This window comes from Antennarius striatus, chromosome 12 (assembly GCF_040054535.1).
Source record: "Antennarius striatus isolate MH-2024 chromosome 12, ASM4005453v1, whole genome shotgun sequence".
Classification (NCBI taxonomy): domain Eukaryota; kingdom Metazoa; phylum Chordata; class Actinopteri; order Lophiiformes; family Antennariidae; genus Antennarius; species Antennarius striatus.
Genome location: NC_090787.1, coordinates 2,096,292 through 2,120,755, shown reverse-complemented (window position 1 = coordinate 2,120,755; position 24,464 = coordinate 2,096,292). Strand labels below are relative to the sequence as shown.

Below are 24,464 nucleotides of genomic sequence, written 5' to 3'. Positions count from 1 at the left end.
AACAGCCAGGAGTGAATTATTCATAGAGCTCACTGCCGACCACACACGGCTGAGAAATGAGTGAAATACAGAACGGTGTGCAGATCGGTTTCCATGGCCGTGATGTGAAGTAATGCAAACATTTTATTACCATTTAAGTCACAAAATGTCAACTACATGTTTGAAGTTTGAGTATCCAAAAGTGAAACAGTTGACAGGCGAATTAAAATTGAACAACTTGAATGAACCATACAAAGCAGAAAACAGTAACAATAATAAGAATAATGATGCTAATGCTAATTCAGATCGTCAAAACAGAGCTTTCCAGCTTTGGTTGGGCTGCCATCTTCTTCAGCCTCTTCTTCTTCTTCCCTTCCTTGAACATGGGAGAGCTCAGAAATGTGCTTTCTGTGTATTTATCCCCACGTCTCATTTTGCTGTTGCAAAAAAGAAGGGAGGGAAAAAAAGGTATATTAAACATCGAAAGCTATTTTCTGATTGAGAAACAGTTGTGTCCAAAGATCAAGGCACCGATTGGTTGGTGGTGCATTTGACAAACAAATCCAAACACCGTTTTCTAAGTGCTTAAGTAATGTTAGAGGAACGAAAAGCGTAGAACCTCTCTGAGGGATCTGAAGGACTCAGATGGCCTACACTACAGCAAGCCCTCGCTGGAATTATCGTGTAGTGCGAACAAAGCATGTCCTAACATTGAACCTTGTGGAATGCTGATGAGGATCTGTTGGAATAAAAGCAACCGGAGTGGAGGTGGTCCGTTAGAATGGAGAGGCACTCGCCTGTTGAGGGACGGCTCCTTGTAGCTGACCATGCCATTCCGTCTCCTGGTTCTCCCTCTGCTTTCATTCTCTGTGGTTGCAATGATGTTGGTCAGTGATGTCAAGACTCTTCCTTCTGCAACACATGTTGAAGACTTTTGTTGTCACTTGACTTTGAAGACAATCCACTAAAGCGATGGATACCATACCTGGAGTGTCTTTAGTAGGGACAGTTGAAAACTTCTCAGTCGCCGCCGCTTTGCGAGACGTCTCTGTCTGAGGAGTGGCGAGTAGTGACCCCATCTCCGTGTCGGCGGTGCTGACATCTACAGCCAGCCACGGCGGCACCTCGTCCATCAGCAGTTGTCCTGCGCTCTCAACGTCCGCCTCGTGACTTGTGTCCATGGTTTGTAGTACATCAAAAATCTTTGTATCGCTTCGGGAGGTGCCGTCTTGAGTTTTCCCTTCATACACGACAAACGTCTCCCTTACATTTTTGGGTTCCAAGAAAGCACGCAACTTTTTTTTTGAGGATGAATTTCTGGGTTGTTTTGGATTTAACTCCTTGGTTTTTAAATCGTAGAGCTGCTCAGTGACGTCATCTCTTCCACTGGTGTAGGAATGTGGATCATCCACTTCCATAAGTTCTTCATCTCTATCGAGATCATGAATTCTGTCCACAGGATGATATGGTTCATCCTCATATGGCAATCCTTTGCTGCTCCTTTTCTTCTTCCTCTTCCTGTCATTCAACTGACCAGCCCTCTCCTCCCTCTGCACAGCTTTCCTCTTCCCGGATTGACTCTTTTCCTCTTTCCTCTTATTCTTTAGCTTTTGGAATTCTGTACCTGGAGCATGACTTTCCTCCGGTGAACGTATTTCCCAGTTACTGTTGCTATGGGAATCGTCTCGATGATTTCCTGAATGCTGTGCATCAAGCCAAGGATGCTTGTAGGAGATCTGTGGGTCGTCAACAAAGAGAGGATTTGATTCTGATTTTCGCTGACTGATTCTCCAGTCGGAAGCCGTTTGTGGTTTTCCTGCTTCAGAGTTGGATAGTGTAGAAGCTATTAAGTCTTCAGCTACTTCTTGAGCATTTGATGAGGCCCCATCATCGATCACTGATACAAAAAAAGTCCCTCTGCATTTGTGACCTGCCCCAGAATTAGTCTCAATGCTGTTCTCATGTTGTTCTCCCACTTCAGACTGACTTCTCTCATTTTCATGTAACTGTGATGGAACGGTGACAAAAGTCTTCCTGGTGACTGATGAAACCCTCCTTCCTCTAGTTCTGGTCCTTCTGCAGGTGATTTTAGACGTTGCTTCTCCTTCCGTGTCTTTTTCAGCCGGTAAAGCTACACTTCCTATATATTTTCGGGATGCAACTTCATGCTCCATGAAGTAATCATCCAGATCTTGTCTTGTCTGAGTGTCGAGGGGCTTTGACTTATCTTGGTCGTGGGACTTGACCATCTTCCTGTTCTGATGGTTTCCAGCTACAGACTTGTTCAATTTTGGGATACGAGAAGTAATGGTGCCCATAAACTGTGACTTTGACTGAATCTCAGTAGCATCTGTGACCTTATCTGGACATAAATTGTCATTAAGACCACTCTGAACCTCACTCCACCAAGAACCCGAAGAGGTCTTATTTTGTGGATCCTCACTTGATCCACCACTTTCTTTCTTCTTCTTCTTCTTGCGTTTTGGCTCGCCAGTGTTTTTGACCCTGGTTTCCACGGTGACTATCTCACTGGCGTTAGTTTGAGTCATCTCCATTGTTGTATTCAGTAACACAGTCTTCTCCTGTTTGTGACTGCATTCTTGTTCTGTTTCAGCGATTCGGCTGCCTGTATGGGCATCGTCAGGCCCGAGGTTTTCACCTGAGCTTACGATGGAAGGAGGTTGAGAGTTCTGGGAGCAGAGGACTGACTTCATATCTAACCCAGATTGAGACACCGTTATAGACAGCCTCTCTGCTCCATGTCTTGATAGATGGTTGACGGATGGATGGGTTCCTGTCTTGGGAGATGGCACACACTGCATTTCCACCACATCGGTTTTCCACGGCTCCTTACCACTGGAAGAATCAGTGTGGTTTTTGCACCCTTTCTGGATATTGAAGACACTTTTCTGTGGTGTGTGTCCTGAGGTTGTTTGGATGGGACACAACAAGAGTTCTGGAATTTCAGTTTGAGATGATAACTGGTCTGTGAGACTAATAATTAGGAAGGGGAACAAGAGACAAAGAAAAGATCATTTATAGAGGATAATAATAAAAGATAATAAATAATAATAAACGATAATTTGTTCAAAGCGCAGATCTGTCTGAATCGCAGCCCTGACTCACCTTCCCACTGCAGGATCTGCATTGTTGATGTCATCGTCAAGACGTTCCAGAAGTTCCTGAATATAAAAAAAACTGTTTGCATTTGGTATTTTTTAATGTAGTGCAGTACTTTCAACTGCTAACATTCAAATATGTGTAAATACTTTATTTTCATTGTTAATGGAAATAAAAGGACATTTTGATGTCATCCTCTTGGAAATGGAAATGAAACGTCCAGATTGTGACTGAACACCCTGTCGGAGATGCAAAGAGTGGCTTCAGAGCGAACTATACTTTTCGAATAAGTGATCATATTAAGAATGAGGGGGAGATCACTCTGAATATTTAAGTATACAAGATTGAACAGAGCAGATCAACACTAGTTCAATGTGAATGTTTATCGTCTTCATACGATAGTGTCCTGATAAATTTTCACTGTTATTTCTTTCTGTTCTATTTCTAACTTGTGTTGTGGGAATCCTTTCATGTGGTATGTAATGTATCGTCCAGAGATAGTCTTAAAAGAGAAAAAAAAAGTCAAAGTTCATGTAAAACTGAAAGAAATCCTTACGCTGTCTGATAATAGTTCAGTCACCATGTTCAAGTGCTCCGTAGTGTTGTGATGGAGACTTTGCAGGATGTGGAGCTGGAACAGAAGAGTATACAATATGTATGAACTGGAATGATTGCCCTCTGACAGACAGGCCATAATATTCACTAATGAATAATTAAATGCACTGAAGACTTTCACTCAAACCAACCAGTTTCCTGTTCTTATACTTCTTGGTGGCCAGCTCGAAGCAAAGAGCCTCCACTTGTTTCTGGAGGTGCATGATCTCCTTCTCCAGCAGCCTGTTTCTCTCCTTCTGGGTTTCCAACGCAAGAGCTAAAGCCTTGTTGTTGGTCTTTAAAGACACCTTGAAGAAGGACGAAGTGTCTGATGTGTACCAAACATAGGTTTTTAGTCAGAGGATGAATGAACATTCGTGTTTGTTGTGTTCAAATGAATGAGACTCACTGAGAATCTTATTTTTGATCTTGGAAGCTGCAGCTGAAGTCTTCTTGGAATCTGGTTTAGGTGTCATTTTCTTCATGGTCAACATAGTGAGGGAATTCTCAAGAATCTAGGAAAACAAGGAAACAGGAGCATGAGCAAAAGCAGTATTCTGGATTATTGATTTAAATAGAAATGTGATTACAGTACATTATTTGAAACAAAACACTGGGTCACAACGTATTAAATAATATCCTACAGAAATAAAAGCGTAAGATTTTTGAGAAATACCTCAGCTGGGAATTTTTCTACATTTTCTCTAATTCATCATAAGAATGCATGGCTCTTGATTAAAAAATCAGACATCAACTGGGCCAGTATCTATGAGAATGATTTGTGCAGATTCAAGGTAGATTATCAAAGTCTGATTAAAAAATATTCCATCCAGCATGGGGAAAAAATTTAACAATAAGATCGAAACAGCGTCTTTGTACATCTACATCAGGTAAATAATAGAATACAGTATTGACATAGTAAATACCAACCAAACGTGGCTCCTAGTGGAGGGATTTTGAGTGTGCTGATCACGACCTCCATAAATCAATAGACATCGATTAACTGCTTTGGTTGATCGGTCTGATATACTGTATTATAATCCAACGTTAACAATTATGTCAGCGGGCACTAATGTTAAAGTTAGATGATCAAAATAAGGCTAGAACCCCGTTCACGATCAGACACTGTAATTGAAATTGAAAGTATTGATAAATTTGATCAATCATTTGCTAATGAACCCTAAGAGAGTTATTTTGAAGTCCAGACATCAGGTCGCCGACGTTAGCAGGAGGCTAATTAATATACAGCATTTGAGTGTTCGTTATGTTTGCTAATATAACCAAGATCATTACTCTCCAGAGTTGGACCGAAACTCGCCTTAGTCACACATTGATGATTGGGAGCCTTACTTCTTACACAAAGTCCCCGGCGACTACGAGCACGAATCGATTAGAGGAAATCGATCTTTTCCTTTTTAATACGCCGCTAGATCCGATTCCACACATCCAAAAAGTGCGCCGCGCTTCCGTCAACGGCTCTGAGGCGTGGCTTAAAACCAGATGACCAATCAGAAGCAAGAAATTTTGAGGTTTTTTTTTTAACCCGTTAAGTGGTCATCAGGCAAAATGTAAACCTGGACTTATGTTTGAACTCCCAACAAATCAGCTACTGTATTTGATCTCTAAAATCTTGTTAAATCGTTGATTATGTGTTATTAATATCACAATTTCAAACGTCATAATTACTTGCAGATTTTGACACTTCAAACAAATAAGGAACAACTTGTTTGAAGTTAGAAGGGTTGTGTGGGTATGTACAGCACACCCACATGGAATAACTTTTCCCCATGAAATGTGACAGATTCTGATATACAGTAACTTAAACATTCAAGATCCCACAAAATTATATTTCGTATTTTTATGACCTAAGGAACGCAACCTTATCTTTTATTTTAAATATGAAAAAAACCCCATATCTATTCCATGTGTGACGCCATCAATCGATATTTCTGAATTTGACCTATTGTGCCTTTTTTTTCTGTTAACGTCCATCTACCAGAGGTTATTGATGGTTCGATTCGTCAAGACTTCCTAAATAGCGGAAGCGTTATCTGGCAATATTCTTTTCCAGAATGGCGAAAGACATAACCCTGCCCAATAATACAGCTGATTGCCTTTCTTTGAACCAATCAAACCAACACCATTTACCGGTCTTCACCAATCTGTGACAGACGAGGGCGGGTCATGTCCTCAACATCCTTTACTAAAAAAAAGTAATACGGTAGTCGGCGTTTTCTGGTGTTTTATTTACATGTGGATGTCTGCGAAGTCGGAGTTCTTCATCATTGATGTCATACTCAAGCAGTGAGCAGGTGATTATCCTCATTTCACTCTCATTCGTGTTTTACGTCTCAGCTACGCGAAGAAGGTTGTTGTAGGCTACCGGCTAGCTAGCATAAGAGGCTAACGTCAAAGCGCTTGTGTACAGCTGTTCAGCCGGTAGCGGTAGCTACGGTAGCTGGCTAATGTTAGCAAGTGAAATATTTCGTTTTTCAAGCGGTTTCCGCTAAAAAAAAAAAAAAAAAAAAGACGCTTAGTTTATGACAAACTGCGTGACTGTAGGCGAATATCGCACATAGCAAAGAACGTTGACGTAAACATTTAATTAGTATTTACAAAGGGCTTTTAATTGAATGCTAGCAGGTCGAACTTGACAGTTTAATCCAATTTGCTGTCCGGCTGTGACGCAAGACGTGATGCGCTAACATCTACGATGCTGCTGTCAGTCGTTACACCCCTGGGGGAGTCGTAACCCGCCATTTACCAGCACAGCCCACGTAGAATGATGTTAAACATTACACATACACTGCGTGGTCACGTACTGCGTGACACACGCCGGCTGGTTTGGTCTCGATGTGGGTCGGGTCCACACAGTCACGCTGCGGCCTGTTGTGGTCACATGACCGGCTGGGCAGCGTGACGCTGCCGCGGGCAGGTCCTTCCGCACATGATCGAGAATGGCATGCACAGCAAACCGGCAGTCTGTGTTCTTCAGACGGTAAGTCGAAGGGACATCCTCAAATTGTCTATTTGAGGCATGTTGGTGGATTTAAAAAAAACAAACCAAAAAATAAATTTAAAGGACAGTTACTAATGGCTTTCTGGTAGATTCGAATGGACAAAAGTTATTTATGACTCACTGGAGCTCGTTAGAAAGAGTTTTCTGTTTTCCCTTCTACGATCAAGGCCCCAAAACAGACAGATTTCTCCTAAAGCTAAATCTGTGATTGGTGAAAACAATATGTTGTTTGATTTGTATTAAGTAAAATGTCTAACTAAAACTTGAACTTCCTCATTGTGGCATTTTACCACAGAGTCGGTTGAGTTCCTTTTTCTCACTTTAGTCTGCCTGGGTTCATGAGTGGAAAAGACTATAATGATGATAAACATTTTTTGTAGGGCACATTTCATGCAAGAAATGCTAAGAGCTATCACATGTGTTCCTAAGTAAGAAGCTAAATACCATTTGGTGTTGTGACCTGACTGAAAGCTTCCTGCAGTTGTTCATTTACAGTCTGTGTTGTGAAACAGTTTTAATGGCAGCAGTAATAAAACAGTGAGAATAAGATCAGTTTATATTTAATCTAAAAGGTGAGATCAGAGATTCACAGTGAGCGAAGGAGCAACACTTGTTTGGTCGGTGATTTCTACGGATCCGTTGCACTTAAACATTTTTTTTGTCTCTACAGCAGGACCGGCAGTGACATGGCTGCTGATGACAAGTCCTCATCCTCTTCTTCATCAGATTGGAGCGCGGAGCCGCCGGTCCTTTCCCCCTCCAGCCCCTCCCAGCTCACCCACTTCAAACCTCTGACGCCAGAGCAGGATGAGCCCCCTCTTCGCTCTGCTTACAGCTCCTTTGTCAACCTGTTTCGTTTCAACACCAAAGGTCAGAGACTCCCAACAAGCGTAAAGATTTAGTCAGAGTATCAAACATGATACAGTATACCAAAACTTTGGTGTTCCCTCAGCGTCAGATCTGTGTGCGGTGGTAAAATGACTGTAAACCAGATATCTTAAAAGTTTTTAACAACTTTCAGTGAAACGTTATGAAGCAGTGACTCCTGGGAAGGAAGCCTGCTAATGAGACTTTGAGGCTAGTGTTCATCTTGACACAGCAATGTAGATGTTTGTTTAGCTGATGTGGTTTATAGGACAGGTTTTGGATAAGTGGCTCGACAACAGACATCCTCTGCTTTGTGTTTCACTAAAAGCCTATTTGTGATCGGTGCTGTTTGTTTGTTGACTGCTTATGCAGAAGACAATCAGAGTGATGGGTATGACATCATGGCATTGGATTTATGGATTTTCTCGGAGTGTCGACTCTGGTGTTTAGTTTGGGTGCTGTAATCAGGAAGTATTGTTGGTTACAGCCGAGCCTTTTTTTTTATTTTTACTAGAGTTGGCTCAATGAAGCCTAAAATACCCATCAGGGATAATGAGAATCACTTCAATGGATTCAATGGGTGGTAATTTTCTTTGTTAGTGCCTCGGGCTCTGTTCCCACTAAATGGGGCATTTGATGCAACATTTGATTCTGTGATGCATTAAACCAATCAGCTGCTGCCTTCTTCATAAATAGGGAGAGCTATGAAGAGGACATAAAGCACACCATACACAAAACAATAAAAGACCGTCTCCATTTTTTATTCTTGGAAGCTGGTAAGTGAGCGTGATTTCCATTTAAACTAAATTGTGACGCAGCCCGCTCTTCATTTCTCACTCTGTGGTATAATTTTATCCACAACTCACTGTGTAAAACAGATGGTTGGAATCACAGGAAAAGTGTATCGTTAAAAGTCATTCATTTTAGATCATTTCACAGTAAAAACTGAAATGTAAACGTCATCCTTCCCGTCAGGCGTCCAGCGTCTATGGAAAAAGTCTGAATCTGACTTGGCATTATGCCTCAGCTCCAGTTAATCTTCCAGTAAACAGTGAACCAGCCGTTCATCACAGTCATGTGAGAGGACTCCCCAGCCTGGACCTCATGTCACCCGTCCTCACTCTGGTAGCAGGAACCTCGCTGACGCTTCGTCGCTGGAGGCTGCTGAGCTTCGATTTCCATAATGTGTAAATATAGTGACGGAGATAGAGGTAGAAATAGTTCACTTCTGTTTTTGAACAAAGTCTCCAGTTTCTGTTTGGTTCAATGCCCTTCATCAGCTGCTGGATCGGTTCCTCTGGTTTGTGTTAGACATTCATCGGGCGACGCTCGCCTGGCGGGTTTTTGGACAGTCGATCTCAACCATTAAGTCATAACTCGAGTTTCACAGCGACGCCCAACAAGATAAAATTCTTCTATCCTATAGGTCAAAGGTCAGCTTCACAGAGGAAGTTCATAGTCTGCAGGCATTACATACCTGTGGGTAAAAAAGACAGTTTGACTCTTCTTTCTTCTTCCTCCTCCTGTCATACTTGTGTACACAGAGGAGGCGCGTCCTGCTGCCTCAGCAGCTTCAGAGAAGCAGGTTGTGTCGTCTCCTTCCCCCCAATCAGAGCGCAGGAGCTGGTCCACCAGTCCGTCCCACTCCCTCTACGGCTCCAGGACGCACCGGAAGCAGCACCAGGACCACCACCGCCGGGCCTCCAGTGCTTCTGGTACACACACACACACACACACACACACACACACACACACACACACACACACACACACACACACACACAAAGGATCTGTGTTTTAGTTTGATGTTGGTAAATATTTCTGCTTGTGTTTCTGCTGGTGAACAGACTTCCATACTAGGAACTGGTTGGACATGTCACAACTTGATGAATCCAGTGATTCCCTTGAACCTGACTGTCATTTTAAACCCTATGAGTTGATTCTAAAGTCTTAAATTTGCAGTGAATAAACAAATCAAATTCCTGGCATACACTAAATTTATTGTTTTGATGTTATTTAAGCTCAATTTAAGTCCTAAAATTCTTGTAAAAACCTTGTGGACAAGTAAAAATAAATTGGACCCACCACTTAAAGCAGACTGATACCATCTCTGTCACATCAGTATATGGTATTACACATTATAAATTCCTGACCAGGTTATTGATTTCATGACTGATCACCAAGACAAATCTGTTTTTAAGCCCACTTGTTGGATTAAATGTTGGTCTGAACACTGTTAGAAGTGGTGGGTTACAGGTAAAACATTTTAAAATCATGTCTGTATATGGATCTCATCCAGTACCTGGTAATATTTTCCACATATTTTCCTCAGGAAAACAAAGATATTGCAGTGCCATAGTGTTTAAAACTGTCATCATGAGCAGATAGACCAGGAAAGAAAGTGAATGAGAGGCTTCTGTATTTCTCTCTGAGCATCGTGAGTAACGTGCGTTCTCTCTCCTCTGATTGCAGTGGATTGGCCAGGTGAGGGATGCTCTGTGTGTGTTTTCACAAAAGGAGCTTTTCTCTAACAATCTAAAGAATGGCCTGACGCAAACTGAGTTGCGTGTGTGTGACCGCATGGGAGTGTGTGTGTTTGACATCTCCTTTGGTTTGCCCTAATGTTTGCCACTTGGGTACTAATGTTTGTCAGGAAGGGTTTCCAAGCTCACATTTATACTCAATGCGTTTTTGTCCCTGATCCAGCTCTCTTGTTATCATTTGGATACATTTGCAACCACTGCAGGTGATAAAGTGTGTTGTCAAATGTTTGTCATGTTCAAATGATGAGGGGAGGAGGAACCTGTGCGTCATCTGTGGTTTTTACCAAGGGAATATCTTTCAGTCGTGCTCTGCGTAACGGTGGTGTTGCTGGTGTGTGTGTTCCTGTTTACATACATAATGTTTAGACGGCAGCAGGAAATCTGAGACCCCTCTGAGCAATCATGACCCCCGAACGGCAGTGCAGCTTCGCACTGCGCTGAAGAGGCTAAAGGAAATCATGGAAGGAAAGAGCCAGGTAACCTCACACACTCTTTCCCCGACCTTTTTCAAATGATCCGCGATCTATCTGTGTCTGAAACCGGTGCTTTTGTGGTCGTTGCTGCCTTCAGGACAGCGACCTGAAGCAGTACTGGATGCCAGACAGCCAGTGTAAAGAGTGTTACGACTGCAATGAGAAGTTCACCACCTTCCGCCGCCGCCATCATTGCCGCCTGTGTGGTCAGATCTTCTGCAGCCGCTGCTGCAACCAGGAAATCCCTGGAAAGTTCATGGGCTATACGGGTAAGTTTATAACACAGTCTACGTAGGATCAGCGTGCAAATAAAACGCCACCTAACGACTCGCCCTGACCTGAGCTCAGGTGACCTGCGAGCCTGTACGTACTGCCGTAAGATAGCGCTGAGCTACGCCCATTCGGCTGAGTCGGGCTCCATCGGGGAGGACCTGAGCACCCTGTCCGACTCTCCCTCCTCCGTGTGTGCGTCGGAGCCAAGCGAGCCTCGGACACCCGTGGGCGGACGGAAAGCCAGCAGGAACATCTTCCTGGAAGAAGACCTGATGAGGCAAAGGTGAACGCTCACAGCTACTGTCACAGATCAAATTAGGGACACGTTTTCAATTTAATCCTTTGCTCAGTTTATCCAGAAATAATCAAGTTCAATTTTGTAATACTTTCTGACTGGGTTTGACTCGCCTGCAGCATTCCTGCACATGTCATGCTTCACACAAATCAATGCTTTGCAGCTCTTTTTACGCCGAAATCAGTCAACGGCGCCTCAGTGACACCCTCCTGAGCAGATCGGAGGAACACCGGCTGTTCTAATAGCAGCACCGGGTCTAGAATGGCGTCTGGTGTTGAGCAGCGCTTTGTAAAGGATAGATTAACATGACAAATAAACCTGTTTACCTTTCTGACACACGACAGTTGATCTCCCTCTAATCAGATTACAAAGCGCTCCCAAACCTCCTGCTGTTCCACCAGTACGAAGATGTTTTTCAGTTGATTTTCTTCTTCTTTGAGCTAGCTGCTAACCGCCAAAAACCACGTTTTGTGGGTCACAGTCCTGTCCAGGTCACACCTATATGTAGTCACTCTGGTACCGGCTCAGAGGCGGAACATCAGGCTGTGTAAACGGGACAAATCTGTCTTTGTACTCCTGTGTTGCTGTGTCATACGAACACACAGCCCTTTACCTTCTTCCAGCTACGCTTGCTCTTTCTCTGTCTTATTTTCTGCGCTTTTTAAACATCTGTGTTTGCTTTTTGCAGTTCTGCGCCATCAGAAATCATGAAAACTGAATCGCATTTTCACGTTAAATGTGCAGTATCTATTAACCTCGACTAGGCCTTACTCTTTATGACGATTGCGGTACATAGAAATTAGCTGCAGGCCTGCAACCAGGTGATCTGTTTGAATGACTGTTTGAGCTCAGGACTTGACTGATCTAATCTTCCTGATTAAGTTGCCTCTGACAGGAATGAGATTTTATTCTGCACCCAACAGGCAAGTTGTTAAACGGTTGTTCGTTGACATCTCTAAACGCTCACTCGACAATGCACGCATTAGCATTTTAGAAGGGCATGCCTGTGTTGCTGCTGTTGTGTGCTCCCTTACCTGCCTCAAAACATTCTGTCTCCTCTCTCTCTCCTGACGTAGAAAAGCTCCTATTGGGATGAGAAAGAAGTGAGTCTTTGTGTTTGTTTTATTCATTTTCCACATCCGTGTGAGCTTGAGCTGTCTGTAGGTGAAAGCCACCGCTTTCTAGCTCTATGAAAATAGTCCTCTGCATGTTCAAATTTGCTGATCATAAGTTAATCTGCCAACCACGGAGGATGTGTCGACGTGACTTACGACAGTCGATGTTTTTCTGTGTGTGTGGATTTAGCATGATTCACCAGGAACCTCAGAGCAGCGGCCTCAGTTCCAGACTGACGACGCTGCAGGAAGACATCGGCAAATCTCCTGCTGCAAAGAGGTCATTCATTGGATCGAGTGTGAATACAGTGTGTCCCAGCGGTTTGAAGCGGCGCCATGTGACCCGGCGCCATCTGTCTGCACCGTAGGTCTTCCAGCGTGACCAACCTGTCCCTGGATCGATCCGGATCATCCATGGTACCCGCCTACGATAGCTCAGTCAGCCCTCCGACCAGCCGAGCCATGTCAGGCGCCAAGAGCGGCTCCAAGCTGGACCACAGTGAGGAGGAGAGGAAGATCCTGCTGGTGGGTGATTCTCCATTCCATTACTTGTTTCGTCAGAGACGGTGTGAAGAAGGCTTATTCACGCTGATGGATCAGATCATTTCAACCTCGAGTCTTAGCTGTTACACAACTCTTGTCTGGCGACTGTTTTTCCCAGGAAAGGCTCTGAGAACTGATTGTTATCGACAGCTCTGTGAACATGGCGAAAGCTTTTAAAATACTTAAATTTCACAGGACTTAAATCAATCAGGTGGACGAGAACACGGCTCTGGATGAATGATCTGTAACTACAGGTTGTGTAAACATGAATGCATCCAGTCGTTTCAAATCTGATGTCAAATTCATGTCTGCTTCTGGCCGTGACCACAAATAATGCCCTGATGGCTTCTTCCTGTTTCATGCCTACAGGACTCCTCTCAGCTGAAAGACCTGTGGAAGAAAATCTGCCACAACAGCACCGGGATGGAGTTCCAGGACCACCGATACTGGCTGAGGACGTACCCCAACTGCATTGTGGGAAAAGAGTTTGTGAACTGGCTGCTGAGGAATGGCACCATCTCTACCAGGTAACGCCTCATTGGACAGATTGATTCCTTTCTCACTTGTGTGGTGTTAATGCAATCGGCAGCTTCCGGACGTGCGGTCGTGGTTGCAGATTTGATCCCACCGTCGTCTACGGTGGCCTATAGGAGACGCTCCCCGTGTGGGTACACTCCGTTTCACTTGATTATACGGTAACGGATTGCCCCCTATATCCTTCACACTGGAGATTTCTTAAAATGCCTTCAAAGACGTTAAATAAAGAGAAACTACTCCAGAGTGTGAATACAGGTTTACGTTTAAATTTTAAATCAGTAAAACAAACTTGGTTCCGTTTCCATCTTCCAGCAGTTTGTTGTGTTTCTCCAGTCTGATGTTTCTGTGCCGCAGGGCTCAGGCCATCGCCATCGGTCAGGCTTTGGTGGACGGCCGCTGGCTGGACTGTGTCACTCACCACGACCAGCTGTTCAGGGACGAGTACGCCCTCTACCGCCCCCTACAGGTAGCAGCACACATCTTGTACCCAGAAGACACGCTGACATGTAGATATTGATTCAACGGGGGTGTTGTAATAACAGTAAAGTCTAACAGCCTCACCAGAGTACTCCAAACACTCCGAGCTGACAGTTTGTTTGATCTCTAGAGCACAGAGTTCTCAGAAACCCCCTCTCCAGACAGCGACAGCGTCAACTCCCTGGAGGGCTATTCAGAGCCGTCGTGGTTTAAGGACATCAAGTTTGACGACAGCGACACAGAGCAGAACGCCGATGACATGGAGTACGCCACACCCAGTACGTATCGCACTCCGTGCTCGAGTTGAACCTGCAGCCCTCTCTGCATGCTGGGTGGCTTTAGTTTGGTGGCTGTAGCACCCTGACCTGTCTTCCTGTCCAGACTCTGCCGGGCCCAGCAAAAGAACATCTGTCAGTAGTTTCCAGTCCGTAGTGGACAGCGACTCCGCTTCCTCAATCAACCTCAACATGGAGCAAAACAATGTGAATTTCCACATCAAGAAACAAACCAAGCACGCGTCGCCTGCCGCTGATCAGAAATGTAAATATTCCCTCAGACGATACGAACATCCGTCAGTTACTGGTTGTGTTGTGGTTTCTGTGTCTAAAAACGGTGACGTCATTTGGATCCAAACCATTTTTGACACAGATCAACAGTAAACTACACTTTAGCACTAGAATCAGTACGTTAACACTACGTACGTAAGATCTGTGCTAACAGGTTAGTGGGGGTTAATGGAATAGAGAATAAAAGTGAACGGGACGACTGCACCTCCTAGCTCTTTCTTTTTCTTTTCTGGGTTCAACTTTGACCCCTTGTGTTTGCCAAAGTTTTGTGTCTTTATCTCAAGACTTCTTTGTCAGCGGTTCAAAGTTTACTTCACTAAACAACAGATGAGTTCCTCCATTTCTCCTCCTCTGTTTCTTCTTCTAGCTGAATTTCTGGTGTCTGAAGATGGGGGACAGAACATTGTCATCAGTGACGCCTTCATCAAGGGTAGGAGCGTACTGATTTAAGCAGGCAGCATGGTGTATTTTCTAACTTCTACCTCAGCGAACCAGATTTCTGCTGCTGCTGTGATCTTACAGAGTCTCTGTTCAACCGTCGTGTCGAGGAGAAGGCCAAGGAGATGCTGTTCACTCCTCTGGGCTGGCACCACAGCTCTCTGGACCAGCTCAGAGAGGAGAACGGGGAGAAGAAGGCCATGGAGAGGCTGCTGTGAGTGCCTTCTGTAACACTGTGATTTAAACATCATACCTGTCCCCTAGGACGGCGGGCAAAGAGCTGCGTCTTCATTTGGAGGCATATCTGATGTTTTCAGACACGTGTAACCTTGTCTGTGGAACAACTAACAACATAACACATGAGCTGTATTGTGGTCACAAATATCGAACCGTCTGCCGCTCCTCCTCCGCTCCAGCTCGGCCAACCACAGCCACATGATGGCGCTGCTGCAGCAGCTGCTCTACAGCGAGTCCCTCTCCCTGTCCTGGCGGGACATCATAGTCCCTGTGGTCCGACAGGTGGTCCAGACGGTACGTCCCGACGTCCGCAACTGCGATGACGACATGGACATCCGCCAGCTCGTCCACATCAAGAAGGTCAGACAGCATTCCTGCAGCTTCGAGGTGTAGCATTCATTTGAAGTGGAGGAGACGTAAAAGGAGCCGGTCAGGCTGCTGCTGGGTGTGACTTCCAGTGTTCTGCTTCAGATTTCTGGAGGGAGAAAGTTTGACTCCATGGTTGTAAACGGCTTCGTGTGCACCAAGAGCATTGCCCACAAGAAGGTAACACGCATGCATGTTGGATCCTCGCAGAGAGTCGATGTAGTCGGTATTGTACGTCATGTTGCATCGGTTTAATCATTTCCTGTTCTGTGATCAGATGAACTCGTACATCAAGAACCCCAAGATTCTGCTGCTGAAGTGCTCTATTGAGTATCTGTACAGGGAAGAGACCAAGTTCACCTCCATTGACCCCATAGTACTACAGGTCAGTAACTCCCTCTGATGTCAGCATCTGTGGTAGGAGATACCACAATGTACAGGTGTACTGTATTACATTCTTATAAGCTAAGTATATAAGCTATACGTTCTGAAACGAAAGAGTTTTCCTCTGTGTTCCAGGAACGAGAGTTTTTAAAGAACTACGTGCAGCGAATCGTGGACGTTCGTCCCAATCTGGTATTAGTGGAAAAGACGGTGTCTCGTATCGCTCAGGAAATGCTGCTGGAGCATGGCATCACGCTGGTCATCAACGTTAAACCGGTCGGTGTGCGATGAGGGAAACCCTCCACGTTTGGTTGCTTTCTTGGTTCTACACGACACTGAGCGCGCTCGTAGACACACACCTGGAATAAAGGTGTAGGAAAATATCTTAGCATTGCTAAGAAAAAATACAAAGTAGTCTTGGAACAGCATAAAATGGATTCTCCTGGCTTATGCCCCCCCACCCCTTCAAAGATCCACTGAATTTTGTTTAGTAGCTTCAGGAAAAAAGTCAACAAAAGTCTCAGAAGTTATTTTTAACAAATCCCGGGTGTAGCCCGTATAATCCTTCCTCAAAGTTTCTTGGAAATCTAACTAGCAATTTCTGTAATCCTGCAAACATTAAACTAAGACAAACACATGGAAATGTGTCCTGAGCAAATGTAGCAAAGCAAACAGATAATCAACAGTGTAAAAAACAAATATGCACAAGGCAGGTTTGTGTGTTTGCGGCACTGACGCAAATCAAAGAGCTTCACAGACCTAGAATGAATTAGAGGTAATAGCTGACATGACATTAGAAAGAAATATGACAGTAAGAGCATCACAGATTGTTAAAAGAACAAATAAAGTACGACTTTATAAAAAAAGAGTACAAGTGAGACAGGGTAAATGATAAAATACTAAAAGTTAAAGTCCCTCTTTTTTTTTTACAACAGTTCTTTCTACGTTGTCTCTGCCACCACTAACTAGTTTTTGATTTTTCTTCGGGGTCACCTTAGCAAGTGTTGGACAGGGTGAGCCGCATGACCCAGGGCGATCTGGTCATGTCCATGGACCAACTCCTCACCAAACCCCGTCTGGGAACGTGCCACAAGTTCTACATGCAGCCCTTCACTCTGGCCAACAGTGAGAAACCCACCGCTGAGTCATGTCGTACCGTTCCACCTGGACTCCACCCTGACTCCACCCTGACTCTCTTCTTGTGTCCTCCCAGATGAAGTCAAGACTCTGATGTTCTTTGAAGGATGTCCTCCTCAGCTGGGATGCTCCATCAAGCTGCGTGGCGCCTCCGAGTACGAGCTGGCCAGGGTGAAGGAGATCATTAGGCTGATGGTGTGTGTGGCCTACCACTCCCAGCTGGAGATCTCCTTCCTCATGGATGAGTTCGCCATGCCCCCCAGCTTAGTCCAGAGCTCCTCCTTCCCCTGCTTGCTGGAGGGAATCTCTACAGAGGAGGTGGATGGAGAAAGGACGGGAAAAGAGACCGAAGGAGAGATCCTGGACAAACGAACAGAGGCTGAAGACTCTTCACTGGTAGAACAACCCGAGGAGGACGGCCTTCCATCGGAGTCCTCCACCAGAGACGTCGACGTAGACGCTCTCCAAGTGAAACCGAAAACAAAATCCCTCTCGTCTGTCGACGACGAGGCCGGGATCACAGAGGTAATGACCTCCTCGCCGTTCCCCAGCTCGCCCGCGCTGTCCCTGTCCGTCCCTCCTCCGTTCCTCCTGGAGGAAGACGAGGAGACGGCCTCGCAGACCCTCATCGCCGCGTCTGAGGGGGACATGGGGGAAGAGGGGAGCCTGGAGAAGGAGTCGCTCAGCACGGAGGACGGGGAAGATTCCGAGACGCCGACCCCTCGGATGTTCAGGGACCCGCTGCAGGACGACACGGGGATGTTTGTGGCGGAGCAGGTGGCCTCGTCCGACGATCACCTCAAGTCCATTTCGTCCGTCTTCAAGCAGGAGCTTAAAGACATAATCCTGTGCATTTCCCCCTTCATCACGTTCAAGAAGCCATTCCTCCTGACGCCTGCCGGCATGCACTGCCCCAGCAGGGAGTACTTCCCCGAGCAGGTACCTATCTTCGTTGGCCATCCCTTTTAACAAGGATGGATTTGTTGGGATTGGCTCAGAACTGAACAACCAGCAACCTTCTGACGACGGTTTTCTGTCAATCTGTGTTCATATGCTGATCTTTGTCCCACAGATCTACCTGTCACCTCTCCTCACAAAAGATTTTAAGGAGCTTGACGGACGTAGGAAGCGACAGCTTTTGAAAGAGTCCGCCCCCACTTCCATGATGAGCGGGCAGAACAACAGCGGCCCCCAGCCGAGGCTCATCGACATCCTGCCCTCCCACAGTCTGACCAGCACCTGCATCGTCGAACCGCTGAACAGCAGCCGCAGCCTAGCCAGGATGCTAGCCGACTACAGGGCGAGGGGGGGTCGTATCCAGCAGAGGGTAGCCACCGACCCCTTCGGCTCTCCCAACACCTTCATTAGCCAGATAAGGATGGGGGATTCTGTAGTGAGGCCAACAGTGAAGATGGAGAGTGAAGAGGAGAAGCCGAACAAGCAGAATGAGATGAGCTGGGCCCCCAAGGTGAGCCCAGGTTTAGAAAACACGTTAAGGCGTGTCGGGGGGTTCTGTAAGACCCGACCGAACAAGACTTAACCCGTGTTTGCCCCCTCAGATTGGTCATTCAGGGTAAAGAAACAACCAAGCCCCATTTTTGTCTCAATTTTTTTTGCCCTAGTTTAAGCTTAGCTAGCATAGCGTTGGGATTATCAAGAGTTCTGTTGGACGGTGAAATGAGTTTGAAATGTGTCCCCAGCTGGATTGCTTGAACCCCGCCAACCATCAGAGGCTCTGTGTGCTCTTCAGCAGCTCGTCGGCTCAGTCCAACAACGCGCCCAACCCCTGCGTCAGCCCGTGGTACGCTTCTTCACACGGAGCGGATAAACACGTCCGTCTCATTGAGGTCACTCTGTAGTCACTGCTGCTGTCGTCCACAGGATTGTCACCATGGAGTTCTACGGCAAGAATGACCTTTCCCTGGGTGTGTTCTTGGAGAGGTATTGTTTCAGGTAAAACAGAATTGCTGCCGACTTAATGTTAATAGCAAGTTGTCAAAGATCTGACCTTCAGACGTGTTTCCTCCAGGCCATCCTACCAGTGTCCCAGTGTGTTCTGCGAGACTCCCATGGTGCACCACATCCGGCGGTTTGTGCACGGCAGCGGATGTGTGCAGATCGTACTGAAGGAGCTGGACTCCCCGGTACCCGGCTATCAGCACACGATACTCAACTACTCCTGGTGCCGCGTCTGCAAACAGGTTGGTCCGACGGACCCTGGAGGACGGACACGCGTCACGGATACCAAATGTTGTGTTTTTAAGTGCTGACTTGTGGATAAACTTTACCAGATGTCTATAAAATGCTCCTAATACATTAGAGGCTGGAATAATTGAATACTTTAGGAAATTGTGCAAAGAATAAATTGGAGGCGTCCTGTAAGAGCACATTCCTCCCCCGGGGGCTGAACGGTCCTGTTTGTCTGTCTGGCCTCGATCATCAGGCGACTCCTCCCTCTGTTTTTTAAGGTGACGCCGGTGGTGCCGCTGTCCAACGACTCGTGGTCCATGTCTTTTGCCAAATATTTAGAGCTTCGCTTCTACGGCCACCAGTACACCAGGCGGGCTAACGCCGAGCCGTGTGGACACTCCATCCACAAGGACTACCACCAGTACTTCTCTTACAACCAGATGGTGGCTTCCTTCAGGTCTGTCACTGAATTAGACGTCATGTAGAAAAATACTGCAGGTTTGGTTTCTGGTCCCATTGATGGAGTCGTCGATCTGTTTGTGACTCAACGTTTTCCTGTCTCCCCTCCTCAGTTACACTTTCGTCAGACTGTTAGAGATTTGTCTTCCTCGTCCCAAGATCTTCATCAGGAACCAGGGGCCTTCGAAAGCCAATCTGCTGCAGGATCTGAAGGACTTCTCTCAAAAGTAACTGACCGACATTGACGTGGCTGAATCCGTCGGTGCTCGACAAAAACGATTGAATGCTCTCCTGTTGAGTACTTATGGGGGGCATCACATGTTAGAGCTGTGCTGTATTATTACAATAAAATGCTGTGTAAAAGAGAAAAGTCAACTAAATGTGGGCAAAGCTATTGATTTATGTAAATATATACTTCTTCTGTTGAATTTGATGCCGTCATGTGTTAAATCTTTGTCTTCACATCCTACCTGACCCCCCTCTACCTCCGCATTGCCTCCCTCTGCTCAGACTGACCCAGGTGTACCTGGCCATCGACGACCGCCTCACCTCCCTCAAGACCGACACCTTCAGTAAAACACGTGAGGAAAAGATGGAGGATCTCTTCGCTCAGAAAGATGTGTGTGTCGCCTCGCCTCGTCTCTTCTCAGCGTTTTCTGGTGGGCTCATGATGGAGTTTCTGCGTGTTGTTTTAGATGGAGGAGGCGGAGCTGCGGAGCTGGACTGAAAAGCTTCAGGTGCGCCTGCAGGCCTGCGGCGTGGATTCTTCTCAGCAGCTGCAGGTGGTTCTGGAGTCGCTGGTGATGAAGAAACAGAGTCTGTGTGAGATGCTGCAGTACTGGAACGGAAGGTCAGAAGCGTCGGCCACCAGCTGCAGACGGGATTGTAAAACTTGGGAACTCATTCTGTGACCTCGTTTCCTCCCAGGCTGCAGGACCTGTTCCAGCAGGAGAAAGGCAGGAAGCGTCTGTCCGTCCCTCCCAGCCCCGGCAGGCACAGACAGACCAACGCCGACGACAGCAAGGTGAGGAACACCGGCCTCCATCCGAGGAGGCCAACGCCTTTCTTTCCATTCTTATCCTGCATTAATTCTTTATTTTATAGAGCACTTTGGAGTCCTCCCCGCGTAACCCCTCCCCTGTGGTCCAGAATGGTGACAAAGGTGAGCCGACCCCCCCCCCCCCGGTTCTGGTTTGTTGTTGTCCAGTGATGCTGATCCAGTCCACATGTGTCCCCTGACAGAGGAGCGTCACCTCAGCACGCTGCCCTCAGCCTCCTCCTCCGTCATCCCGCCGTCGCCGGGGGAAACGGGAGCTGAACCAAACACGCCTGGCCCCTCCTTCAGCGAACAAGACTCTGTCAGCATCCCAGAGGGTACACACACACACACACACACGTACACACACACTGCATACTCTTCATTTAGAAAGCACTACCATTTAAGTGCAGACATGACCTGTAGAACTGAATGTGGACCGTGTTCAGTCTGGCTCTGTACTCTTCTGCACCACCGTCATCAGAAGAACAATCGGTTCTGTTTCCTTTCCCTCAGACGTCTTTGACGGACATTTACTGGGATCCACTGACAGCCAGGTGAAAGAGAAATCCACCATGAAAGCCATCCTCGCCAACTTCCTGCCCGGCAACAGCTACAACCCCATCCCCTTCCCTTTGTGAGTAAAAACATTCAAAAAAGTCTCGTTCAAACGGCTAGTTTTAGTATCGGGATTCCGTCTCCCATGACAAAGACAAGCGTGTGCTGTATAAATCAAGTATTTATTATTATTGTTGTCATGGTTCCATAGTTATTATTCTTCTTATCGACTGTGTTGACAGTGATCCAGACAAGCACTACCTGATGGAGGAATACGAGCGAGTCCCGATAGCGGTGTGCGAACGAGAGCCGAGCTCCATCATAGCCTTCGCTCTCAGGTGACCCCCCCCCGTCCCCGTCTCCCTCAGCACAGCCTGAGCTCCATCAATGTCCTGTTGCGTAAAACAACCTGACGTCATTGTGTCGCGCATCGCTTTCCAGCTGCAAGAGGTATAAAACGGCTCTGGATGACATTTCCAAGGTGTCGACCTCCGGCGGGGACGAGAATCCACAGAGCGCCAGGTAGGTGTGAGATTAACTGATGTGTGGTAGATGCTGCTGTGTTAGCATTTAGCTTGTGAACACACTAAGAACGTGTATGCGGCGTGTAAACGGCGTGTTGTTTGCCCTCTCAGCTCCACGGAGAGCCGGGCCAGGAGCAGCCCAGCCAGGCACAGCGAGTCGGCCTCATCGCAGCAGAGCCGCGGCAACACGGAGACCGACCCCCTCAGTGAGAACTCCGCCCCCACCGTAACCCTTTACTGTCACTGTGGGCTGAAACGCGTCTCTTTTCATTGCTGTGCTGTGCAGAGGATGCAGACCTGGGGGATAAACAGAAGAAGCAGATTCTCAATCCACACATCGAGCTACGTGAGTCCCCCCCCCCCGATATATGTGCTGACGTGTTAAAAGTCACCGACAAACTCATGCACCTCACCTGCTGTTGGGTTTGTAGAATTCTCGGACGCCAACGCCAAGTTCTACTGTCGGATCTACTACGCCGAGGAGTTTCATAAGATGCGTGAGGAGATCTTGGAGAGCCCGGAGGAGGACTTCGTTCGCTCGCTGTCCCACTGCGTCAACTGGCCGGCTCGCGGCGGGAAGTCTGGAGCTATTTTCTACGCCACTGAAGGTATCTTCTGTGTATCAGATACGTGTGTGTGTGTGTGTGTGTGTGTGTGTGTGTGTGTGTGTGTGAGCTGCAAAAGGCTCATGTAAGCAGTCTGAAAGTCTGATGTGACCAAGAGCGTGTTCACGCTGTAAACAAACCAAACCCTGATCCAAACTCGAGTCAGCAGACCGAAGATCTTCAATCCAGATCTGGGTTCACGTCTGCAGAAATAAAAACATCCATAAAGGAAAAGCTGATTCCATCTTCTTCCTCCTCAGATGACCGGTTCATCCTCAAGCAGTTGCCCAGACTGGAGGTCCAGTCCTTCCTGGACTTTGCGCCTCATTACTTCACCTACATGACGGGGGCTGTGCAGCAGAAAGTATGTATGGTTAAGAGAAGTTTCTGTCTGGGTTTGACTGAATTAAAACCAGTTCTGCACCACAGAGGCCGACGGCGCTGGCAAAGATCCTGGGTGTCTACAGGATCGGCTACAAAAACTCCCAAAACAACTCTGAGAAGAAACTGGACCTGCTGGTGATGGAGAATCTTTTCTATGGACGGAAGATGGCTCAGGTGAGACTCACAGCACTCCATGGAAAAAGAAATCACCATTTCTCTGAAAGAAGGCATCCGAAGCTGCTGCAGAAGAAGCTTGAGAGGCTCTGGGTGTCTCCTGTAGGTGTTTGACCTCAAAGGCTCCTTGAGGAACCGTAACGTGAAGACCGACTCAGGGAAGGAGAGCTGCGAGGTGGTTCTGCTGGACGAGAACCTGCTGAAGCTGATCCACGACAACCCGCTCTACATCCGCTCCCACTGTAAATCCATCCTGCGAGCCGCCATCCACAGCGACGCCTACTTCCTCTCCAGCCACCTCATCATCGACTACTCGCTGCTTGTGGGCCGCGACGACGCCACCGATCAGCTGGTGGTCGGGATTATAGGTGAGGGGTCGTCCGTCTGTTGCAGATGATGTCAGGCAGCTGAGAACCAATAGAGGTTTAACTTCTCCTGTCCCGTGCAGATTATATCAGGACATTCACCTGGGACAAGAGACTGGAGATGGTCGTCAAATCCACTGGAATCCTGGGCGGTCAAGGTCGGTCCTCTTCTCTCCATCTCCTCTTTAAAAAGAATCCTTTTATCCGTGTCCATGTCTGGATCTGAAAACAGAATGATTTCTTTCTTTGCTCTGTGGGCTAAGCGTCTTTTACCAGGTTTGTTCGCTCTGTCCGCTTGATTTTGTGTAACCCTGCTAACGAATGAACTAGCCAACATGTTCGTGTGTCGTTGGGCGAGCCGAGGAGCTAAAACACAGCGTTGTGAATTGTTTCAGGGAAGATGCCCACTGTGGTTTCTCCAGAGCTGTACAGAGCTCGCTTCTGCGAGGCCATGGACAAATACTTCCTGATGGTACCGGACCACTGGACCGGACTGGGCATCAACTGCTGAGCGGTGCAGGTGTGTTCCAGTTTAGGCCCCGCCCTCTGACCTTCTATGCACAAACATTCTTTTCCCTGGACAGAGGTCAGAGAGCCACGAGCACACTGGACAGTAAAAGTTTTAACGGTGGCGCACATGAAATCATGACTCGTACACAGCACAGAATCATTCCGTGGGCAGTGCCATCACATCGACATGTTTCCATCACTGGGGGAACATTTCAGTATTATCAGAGTTTTATTTATCCCCTCTGGATTCCTGACGTGTTTCAAAGAGGGTTTTTATTTTATTAACTCCGTGAGTCCAACAGTTCAACATGAAGACATTCAGTTTGATTATAGTTTGGTAAACAAGCTAACTTGTGTAATTTAAAGTTTGTAAATGTACAGAGATGTTAACTATTAAAAGTTCTTTTAACACTGTGGCCCTTTTATCATTTTCTTTGTTGCCATGGTGATGAGTAGTAAAAAAAAAAAAACTACTTCATTTAGAGGCTCCAGTGAGGATTCAAGCCTAAAAAGAGATTTAAATAATGTATTTTATAATCCTGTGGATTCTGCAGGTTTAGATTATAACATATGGGCTGCATCGAGTGTAACAAATTTTACCCAGAATCCCATTGGCATAGAAGTTAAGTTAATTTTTAACTTAAAACCACAAAAATACAAACACATTTCTCTGAAAAAAACCTGCACAGGGAGGCG

The 24,464-nt window shown here is 46.5% G+C and overlaps 2 protein-coding genes across 7 annotated transcripts; one reads left to right on the top strand and one right to left on the bottom strand.

Annotated features, from left to right (window-relative positions):
* Positions 1–278: 278 nt before the first annotated feature.
* sgo2 (shugoshin 2) lies at positions 279–5,135 on the bottom strand. Its single transcript, XM_068328576.1, has 8 exons — positions 5,044–5,135; positions 4,103–4,208; positions 3,846–4,021; positions 3,656–3,730; positions 3,106–3,161; positions 965–2,973; positions 777–891; positions 279–416 (listed from the first exon to the last, which is right to left on the bottom strand). Exons 2-8 carry the CDS (start codon positions 4,185–4,187, stop codon positions 281–283), a joined length of 2,652 nt encoding a protein of 883 aa, XP_068184677.1. The 5' UTR covers positions 4,188–4,208; positions 5,044–5,135; the 3' UTR covers positions 279–280.
* A 647-nt stretch (positions 5,136–5,782) lies between these two features.
* Positions 5,783–24,184, top strand: pikfyve (phosphoinositide kinase, FYVE finger containing). 6 transcript variants are annotated; one of them, XM_068329111.1, is made up of 43 exons: positions 5,783–6,005; positions 7,386–7,582; positions 9,124–9,294; positions 10,489–10,598; positions 10,693–10,864; positions 10,944–11,151; positions 12,240–12,266; positions 12,469–12,558; positions 12,647–12,803; positions 13,191–13,348; positions 13,713–13,824; positions 13,966–14,113; positions 14,217–14,375; positions 14,769–14,831; positions 14,924–15,053; positions 15,256–15,436; positions 15,548–15,622; positions 15,720–15,827; positions 15,962–16,102; positions 16,825–16,951; positions 17,040–17,902; positions 18,036–18,431; positions 18,664–18,764; positions 18,845–18,916; positions 18,993–19,164; positions 19,432–19,610; positions 19,726–19,839; positions 20,123–20,231; positions 20,308–20,462; positions 20,540–20,636; positions 20,717–20,774; positions 20,855–20,986; positions 21,165–21,285; positions 21,449–21,544; positions 21,648–21,728; positions 21,842–21,936; positions 22,017–22,076; positions 22,162–22,338; positions 22,596–22,699; positions 22,765–22,893; positions 23,000–23,261; positions 23,342–23,416; positions 23,654–24,184. In XM_068329111.1, the coding sequence occupies exons 2-43, from the start codon at positions 7,399–7,401 to the stop codon at positions 23,767–23,769; spliced, it is 6,285 nt and encodes a 2,094-aa protein (XP_068185212.1). In that variant the 5' UTR covers positions 5,783–6,005; positions 7,386–7,398; the 3' UTR covers positions 23,770–24,184. The 6 variants fall into 6 exon arrangements, with proteins under 6 accessions (XP_068185212.1, XP_068185211.1, XP_068185208.1 ...); XM_068329110.1 differs by having other exon boundaries at positions 7,383–7,582; XM_068329107.1 differs by lacking the exon at positions 5,783–6,005 and adding an exon at positions 6,543–6,691 and having other exon boundaries at positions 7,383–7,582.
* The last annotated feature ends 280 nt before the right edge of the window (positions 24,185–24,464 follow it).